Here is an 8,936-nt window from a genome sequence, read left to right on the forward strand (position 1 = left end):
TAAGGCTGCATGACAGACTAAAATTTATTGTTACAGCTGAAATTAATTTTATGGGGGGGGGAGGGGATTCTTGAATCAAATTCGTTTAGCATATACTTGTTGAAGAAATTTTAATTTTTATCCTATTCTTCAAGGGTTCCCCTGCTTCAAAATTGGATGCTGATAGAATTAGGGATTTCTTTTAAAAAAAAACAGAAAAGGAGGGGGAATTTACAAGTATATTTCAAAATGTCTGGAATTGAGAAGGTCAGTCCTCGATCCAAAAATGTAGCCAACGTTTTGAAGTTGTGGAAAAGTTCGTTTCAGTTCTGTAAAACGTTTGCAAGCATTGACCTCTGAACTAGGAAAGCTACACCTTCTGAATTTCAGCCTGAATACAGATGTTAAAAGCATGGGAACATTCTCAGGATTTAAAAAGGCCGCTCCAACCCTGGTACTGGGGGGAAGCTTTTTTCCAGAAGCCACACCTATGGCTTGGATGAAGTCTTGATCCTTGTAAAACATTGTAAAGCTTTTTATTAGATTTGGCTCTTGGCTTGCTTAAAATTAAGCTTTTAAGGGGCACAAGGTGCCTCACAAGCACAAACACTGGTATCGGAAAAAGTATCTCGGTTATCCCAGTGCAAAAATTTGATTATTTAGAGATGGGGTGGGCTGGTATCGGTCTTCTGTGACCTACCCACTCTCTCTCTTATTTTATTTGAACCCCCATGGTGGGATTTAATTTTACAAAGCAAGGGGTGGTTGCTCCACACTTTGGCTGTGTTCACACCAAACATTTAAAGCACATTATTCCTCCCCAAAGAATCTTGGGAACTGCACTTTGCCCCTTCAAGAGCTACAATTCCCAGCACCCTTAGCAAACTACAACTCCCAGGATTACGCGCTTTGAAATGTTATGGTGTGCAGTATCCAGGTTATCTGCCTTAAATTATGCAGAACATGCCTTATTTTATGAGAAGGTAAAAAGTGTGCTGCTGGAAGGTAAAAAGTGTGTCCATTTGCTGAGGTGGGTATTCTTTGCAGCAATTCCAACCCCAGCTGCTGCCCAAGTGACCCTATGGGAACTGGACATTGGCTAGTGGGTTCACTGGCCTAGCACCATATGCACTGACATCCCCCCAATTCAGAGAACACCCTGCCTTCAATTTAAATTGGCAAGGAAAATCATGGGATTAGGTACACAGTAACAGCGTAGGAAGAACCCAGGAATATAGGAAGCTCTCCCTGGTCCACCTAGCTGAGTACTGTGGACACTGGCTGGCAACAGCTCTCCAGGGTTTCAGACAGGAGTCTCTCCTGCCCCTACCTGCTGCAAGGCAGATTATCTACCACTAAGACATGACTCTCCTCCAATGCATACACCTAAGAAAAAACAGGAACTGGACTTACTTTTAAAAAACCAGGTCCAGCTGTAAGCCCCTACCTTCCTATCTTCTTCAAACAGCATTGTGTGTAATTTTAATTTGAAATAAGAGAGAGAAAGGGGGAGAGAGGGAAAGCAACACCCAGCAGCAGCAGCGTGACTGTAAAACAGATCCCTCTCTCTCGGCAGGGACCAGCCCTTCTGTGCTTTAATGAAGGGCTTTAACCTTTTCATTCACCAAAAACATAACTCAACATTTTAATAGCACGCCTTGTTGCATGACAAAAATTTGCTCCTGGCAATCATGGTTTCGACCACAAAACCACAGGAGGGAGCAGCTCTTGGTTAACTCTTTCAGGGCTGCCTGCTGCCTCGACACACTTCTGGCTTGCTGACAAGGCCCTGCTTGTTAAAAGCTTTGTCTGAGGCTATGTGCACACCACACGTTTAATGCACATGACTTTCCCCCATAGAATCATGGGAACTGTAGTTTACCCCTCACAAAACTACAGTTCCCAGGATTCTTTGTGGGAGGTCCTGCACTTTAAATGCAGCCCATGTTGGATCACGTGCAAAGGTGCTATTTTTCAACCTATTTTTCCCCCCTTCCAGTGAATGGAATGCAGCTTTAAAGAGCTTTGGAACATCTCCTGCCACATTTTGCCATTTCTGTCACAATGTAGATTCTCATGAACTCTGCACGCTATTCGCAACAGACAGTCAGAGCCAGCCCTGGTTTTCCTAATAAGTATGGGCTAGCTCACACACGCGTGTACGTTACTGGATTTTTTTCAACACTGGATTACAGTGGAATGTGTAAACTTTCTTCATAGAAAAGTACTGCATCTGGGAGTGATGGGAAAGGGCCTCCTTGCCCATGTGGTGAGGTGGTTGCCTCAGGGGGCAGATCCACCTCCTCGCTCGCCCCCACCTCCTCCTGCTCCATGCCCAGGTCACCTCAGACTATTCACTGTGTGGGCTGGGGGTTATGGGTGTTGGGAGCCCAGAAACATCTGGAGGGCCACAGGTTATTCACAGCCTCTACACACCCTCTGGTGTAGGCTACCATCACTTCACACAAGTCAACGTAGAGTGTCTTAATTGGGTAGGTTTTCCAAAAAAGGGGCTCATCTAAATATGCACGTGCCAAAATCCATTCATTTAGTGAAAAGAAATCCAGGAAGAAAACATTTCTCCACATGTTTTCTTTCAGTTCTGTATTTCAGACATAAGAGCCACAAATTATGTCCCTTGTCTCAGAAGGACGCTGAACACTATTCATCTTTCTTCTGCATGGTGCAGCGTCTAGACTAGGAAGTGCATGAAGGTCCAGGTTCAGATGCTAACACCCCCAGGAAGCTTAGCGTTGTGTCCTTTGGGCCAGTCACCACCTCAGCCTAACCTCCTACCTCATACGGATGTTGTGAGGAACAGGGAAAGCACGAATGCCTCCTACATTTCTTTAGAGCGGAAACAGGAAACCTGTGGCACCCCATATGTTTTGGCCATTGGCCAGGTTGATGGGAGCTGATAGGAATTGGAGTCTGGCCATATTTGAAAGGCCACAGGTTCCCCAACCCTGCTTCAGAGGAAGGGTGAGAGGGTAACAGCAATGAAAATTATTGCCTCAGCACAGGGGCTACCATGTCGAGCTATATTCTGGGTCTCTCCTACCCCCGAAATAATACTATCTTATTTAGTTGTTTAACAAGGTTTATAAGCGGCTGAATTTTAAAAGAACAACAACTTGCAAGTGGGTTACATAACACAAAATATTCCTAAGAAAATACAAATAAAAACAATTTGATATTTCTTTCCTTCAAAGTATGAGGCAGGGGTTCTTGCCACTTTCCTCCTCAAGGTCTGTATATTTACTTGTACCTCCCAGAAGCCCGGCACCAAAGTTTTGAATGAGCAATTTACATGAACACTGTGGCTGAACTGCCATTTTGGTAAGGGAGTTCATTTCTCACTTTTGCTCATCCCTTCCTCAAAGCCCTCCTGGCTATTCTGGAAATGGTTATTGAACCGAGCCCATCCCCAAATGATTTTGACCTCGAGGGCATTGTCTCTTCTGCTCTTGTCAAATAAGGTGCTCTTTGAAGGCACCTGCAGTTCTCCCAAAGTTCTGCTGCCCATGCCTTCAGGTCAAAACCAACCCATATAAAGTCTGGCCATTGATCATCCTCCTGATCAATCATTCGGAATAAGCTTGCCCATCACATGCCTGCATAAGCCACACAGTTCAAACAGAATAGAGGTGGCAGACAGGCTCACTTGCATCCATTTAGCTGAAAGCATCAAAGCAAATGAAGCCACAATTCTCAAGACAGGAGAGAAAGCAGAAAATACTTTAAAAAGCACCTCTCCCCCCCAAAAACCCCCAACCATTAGCATTCAGCATCACAAAAGAAAGAGGTGAATAACTTCCTTTGAAAGAGAAGGGAGGATGGAGTAATAAAGCCATTAATTTTGAGGGAGGGCAGAAACAACTGGGACATTGAATCACACAATCTCTTGGGTTTGAATTGCCATTCAGTATCTGTATATAAAAGCCAAGACCATGACTAAATGGTTGGCCACTGTGAGAACAGGATGCTGGACTAGGTGGGCCATTAGCCTGATCCAGCACTCTTCTTATGTCCCCCCCCCCCCCAATTTTAGGAAAGGCTCTCAAACTTTTACCATTCAAAGACTTCACAAGGGAAAGTGTCCAAACACCTGCTCATTACATGGGCTTGATTGGCAGTTCTTCAGAACAGGATCGTCTTTTGGTTAGGCTGTTTTAGAAGAGGAATCGGGAACCTGTGGCCCTCCAGACTCCTGTTGGACTCCCCCTCCTCTCAGTCCCAGCCAACATGACTAGTAGTTCAGGGATGGTGGGAGTTGTAGTCCAGCAACATCTGGAGGGGCACAGAGCCCCCAGCCCTGCTTTATAAGGTGCCTTGTACACAGGCTATCCTGCAACAGCAGTGATGACAATTATGATACCACTGGAGTACACATGCACACATTTTACAGCTTGCACACAAGCTAGTATTTTACAGCCAGCAACTTGCATTTGGTCCGGGTGCCATAATTAAGGCAAGCTAAAGTTCCTTTAATCTATAAACTTCCCTCTAGCTACTGCTTAGAACCATAGAGGCAGATGCAACAGATGCCTCCAGCTATAGGAACTTAGCAGCAACAAAGCATCAGGATCAAATCAATTTCTAGCACAAACTAGAAACGCAAGCAGGCAACAACCTACTTCATGCCATGACCAGATGACCAGAGAAGGTGCGGAAAGCTTGCATGCACAGATGGGGAGAGTTATAAAATCACAGAATTGTAGAGTTGGAAGGGATCTTGAGGGTCATCTAGTCCAACCCACTGCGATGTAGGAATCTTTTTGCCCAATGTTGTAGTAACAAAGGCAAAATTGTAGATTTTCTGTAAGGCTGCTGAAATTACACATGCAAAACACTTAGAGCCATTTTAAAATATATAGCATTATTTATGTACCACTTATCAAAAAATATCTAGGTAGTTCACATAAAATGGTATAAAATAGTCATTAAAATAGCAATAAGAGAGAGCACAGGAAGCCATCTTTTCCTGAGCCAAACCATTGGTCCATCTAAGAATATTGTCTACACTGACTGGCAGCAGCTGCCCAGGATTTTAGATATAGAGTTTTCTCTCAATCCTAGCTGTAGGCCTACATGCCAGAGATTGAACCTGGGACCTTCCTCATAAAATACAATGCACTTCCAATGAAAGGTATGTGGGGAAGTCACTCCCATTAAAAAAGAGAGTAAGGCCTGTTTCTTAAAACAGAAGACACACAGGAGCCTTAAAATGGGGTTGCCAGCTTGTTCCATGGCCCTGCTTCTATGCCATAAATTGTAGTCTGTTCACAAAAAATTAAATGAACCAAGCTGTTCCCATGACTTCATCTCAATTGAAGCAAAAACTCCACTTGTTTAGAATGAGCTGCTATTAAAGACACAAGAGCAATTCTAGGAGAGAAAATTAGCAGCCCTAACCTAAGGGCAACTGTGTGTACAGACAGACAGGCAATCAGGTACACCATTCATCTTTCAAAATACAAATGAATAAGCTAACTCAAGAAAATATGCGTACCAAGGAGGGAAAAGCAGTAGAATAAGTTTTTACTAGTGAACCGAGAGTCGGTGCAAGATATGGGCTGTGTGTACACATCTAGCACATACCAGCTCTTGGTTTGTGAGGCAATGTACACACATCAGTCACAATCTGTATCTATCCTGTGGTTTATTGTGAAATATCCCATTTTGATTAATCCCTCCCCCCACCCCCAGCTTTGATCTAAACTGAGAAGACCTAGCTGTACAGTAAGCCCGAAACTTACGCACATTTAACTTTTGCACATTCAGCTTTGCACGCTTGCCAGAAATGTTTTTTTAAAAGGGGGCGGAAAGAGGGAGAGGGGTGTCCAGGGAAAAGACTTTGGCAATTCCACCTGCCATTGAACCCAATGTGTTTTTGGCTAAGTGCGATTTTGGCTTTAGGTGCAATTCCTGGAACATTAACACCCCCCCCCCCAAACTGTACTTCAAACCAGTAATGTGTACACCGGCATAGTAATCTGAAGGCATAGCCTCATTGTGCCCCACCCCCTGGTGGCCACAGGAGATTCTGTGTTTGAAAGGAGATGCATTTGCATTGCGCATTTGGAACCCTGAAGGTGGCCACACTCTATCTGAAGCAATAATTACATTTTTGGGAGAGGAATCAGTTGTGATTTGCATATGGCCCATTGTCAGGCTGAATGGAAAGTAGCCAGCTTAGAGTCACTGCACAACCTGAAAGCTCTCACATTACTTCAACTAAACTTTAGTCCAATAGGAAAGCTTTTCATATTCTGTAGGTTTAACAGCTACCCATGCAAAGGAAAATATCCAGATGTTCCTCATCTGAAAGAGCACAATACTGAATTCTGCTGAACATAATAGGTGTCCCCTGTTTCAGAGCACATCTTCCCACATCCTTTAATGATGAAATCATGAAATTCAGGTCTGGGATTTAAAGTGATACCAAATGTATGTGTACAGGAGGCAGATTTTCCAGGTTTCAACTTTCCAATGAAAAATGTCAATAATATTCCACATAATACTTTCCTGGGTCTGACTGTAACTAAAAAGTCTTAATTTTCATCGCTCAGTTCTGCTAAGGAAGTAATTAGGGGTGAATCATATGCAAGCAAGCTTCAAGTCTGCTAGGACATCTCCCTTTGACTTCAGATGACATTATTGTGATTAATTTTAAATACCCACCCTTCACTAGAAGGTCACAAGGTGAGTTGCATCAATATAAAATATAGCGTTAAGAACAAATTATAATTGCAACTAGAGTGGGTCCTAAAATGATCCTAGAGGAGTGGCCCTCCATACTGGACTTCTGGCAGTGCGATTTTCCATAAGCCCTTTTTATAGTGCTCTTGCCTAATAAACGTGCTAGTCCTTAAGGTGCCACAAGATTCTCCCCAAAGGTGTGTTTTCATCAACATTTGGGAACGAATTACAGTCCTTGCGCGCACGAACACGCAGAGACACACTCAACTCAGAACCACTTTCCATATCCCCACTGTGTCTATGAAATCACTCTATCGAAAATTACACACATCCAGGGGAAAACCTCATTGAAAGATCGCGGTAAAGGGAAACTGTATCCTAGAGCGGACACACACCAATAAGAGCGGACACACTCCTCGGGAAAATAACAGCACACTAAACATCCCGAGGAAGGAGGGAGACGAAGGAAACTGGCGACACTTCCTTCACTTGCGATTTCTCCCCCAGAATTTAGAATGTTAGGACACGATCCAGCCGAAGTTAAATACTTTCAGTTTACTTCAGAGCGGAAGTCAAGCACGCTCCCTTGGCTGCCACCCACCACCGCACAAGTTTCTTTAAAAAGGGTTCAGTTTCGGCTGGATTTTACCCAGAAAACACCGACTTTTCTTCTTTTTAGAAATAAAATAAACAGCGCATTAAAGCATCACACAGCCTCAAGGTTTGCTGTTATTAAGGAGGACATCAGAGAATGCTAGGCAAGGAGGCGGAAAGACTGAATTTCCCAGCTCTTTCTTAAAGAACTTTCATTGGAGAAGTGGCTACCTTAAATCACAGCACAAGTGGGAAGCCTTAAAATCTGTCTCCGCTGAAAAACGCGATCGCTCAAAGTAATAAAAAGCAATTAACTTACTCGATCTCATTAGACATGTTCCCCCAACGTTTTCCACTCCCTCGCCAACAGTAAGATCTTCAGATATTTTCCCACCTCTTTTAACCTCTACTAATACCGTCTTCTAAACAGAGACATCACCTGGAAAGTGAAGAGTTGGATTCAAGTTAGAGGTTTATGTGTGGTGCAGGCATTCTGCTGACAGGTAAGGTCTCTCGAAGCTTGCTTCTGATTGGCCGGAGGAGACAGGTGCCAGAAGACAGGTACACCTCAGCAGGTGCAAGGGTTAACCCTTTGCAAACCGAGCAGCCTGTTGCTGAAACAAGGAGCTACCTTTTTATTGCTGGGGGGGGGGGGGATGAGTGAGGAGGCAAAAGAATAAGGAAAATTCCTGGAGGGCAAAAAGATGGAAGACAAAAAGAAAAAAAGTGGCGTGGATTCTCTTATGAAATCTTTTGGGTTTGTGTTCATTGTCAGGAATTTTGGATTTTTAGACAGTGCAAGGGTGAGGCTGTCCACCTGTTACTCTTGGAAGAGAGGGGAGGGGGGGAAGCCTTTTGTCTGCGAGGAACAAAAAATCAAGAAAATGTAGGACAATATGTGCGATGTTGTTTTGTTGTCTTCTTATAGTGATTCAGTGAAATGTTTTGCATCTGTCAATCTGTACCAACACTTCTTGATAACTTAATTTAAAAAGTTAATGGCTAAAAATAAATAAATCCTGGTCTATTTTTCATGCACATTGTCAACTAATCTGTACTGGTGGACATGTTGTTGTTGTTGTTAAACTTGTTGGTTGCTTTTCAAACTGACATACAATATATAAACAAATGCATACATTTTTCAAATAAAGGTGATGCCAAAGGAGTCAAAGTCTGTTGCCTTTTGTCGTTTACTAAAGTCAAGTTTTCCCACCCTTAAAGTACTTCGTTCAGAGAAGCTGCACAGAATGAAATTCTCTCTTGTGTATGCAAGCTCAGTTTGCACCTGGCTGGGGCTGAGGGAAGCCATGGTCCAAAACATAGGGAAAGGCACCAGGTTGGGGGAGGCTGCCTTACAAAGTCATCAAGGCAGATCACTTTGAGATGTTATCATTGCCACCTTACAGGGGAGACATCAGAAGGTGCCACCAACTCAGCCAGACCATTGATCCATCTAGTTCCCTGTGGTTTAAACTGCCCAACAGCAGCTCACCAGACCAGGAGTCTTTCCCAGACCACCTTAGGCAGGGGTCAGCAACCTTTTTCAGCCAGTGGTGTCCCTCAGACCTTGTGGGAGCCAGACTATATTCTGGAAAAATATATGAATGAATTCCTGTGCCCCACAAATAACCCAGAGATGCATTTTAAATAAAAGGACACAG

At 43.6% G+C, this 8,936-nt stretch overlaps 1 protein-coding gene across 1 annotated transcript in view; it reads right to left on the minus strand.

Moving 5' to 3' along the window:
* Positions 1-7,770, minus strand: part of GRHL3 (grainyhead like transcription factor 3) — a 52,437-nt gene extending 44,667 nt beyond the window's left edge. Inside the window, exon 1 of the mRNA XM_053398768.1 lies at positions 7,595-7,770. Coding sequence (XP_053254743.1) covers positions 7,595-7,611 — 17 coding nt within the window. The 5' untranslated portion in view covers positions 7,612-7,770. The remainder of the gene's footprint in view (positions 1-7,594) is intronic.
* Positions 7,771-8,936: the final 1,166 nt, after the last annotated feature.

The sequence above is a fragment of the Podarcis raffonei genome, chromosome 8 (genome assembly GCF_027172205.1).
Source record: "Podarcis raffonei isolate rPodRaf1 chromosome 8, rPodRaf1.pri, whole genome shotgun sequence".
In the NCBI taxonomy this organism is placed as follows: domain Eukaryota; kingdom Metazoa; phylum Chordata; class Lepidosauria; order Squamata; family Lacertidae; genus Podarcis; species Podarcis raffonei.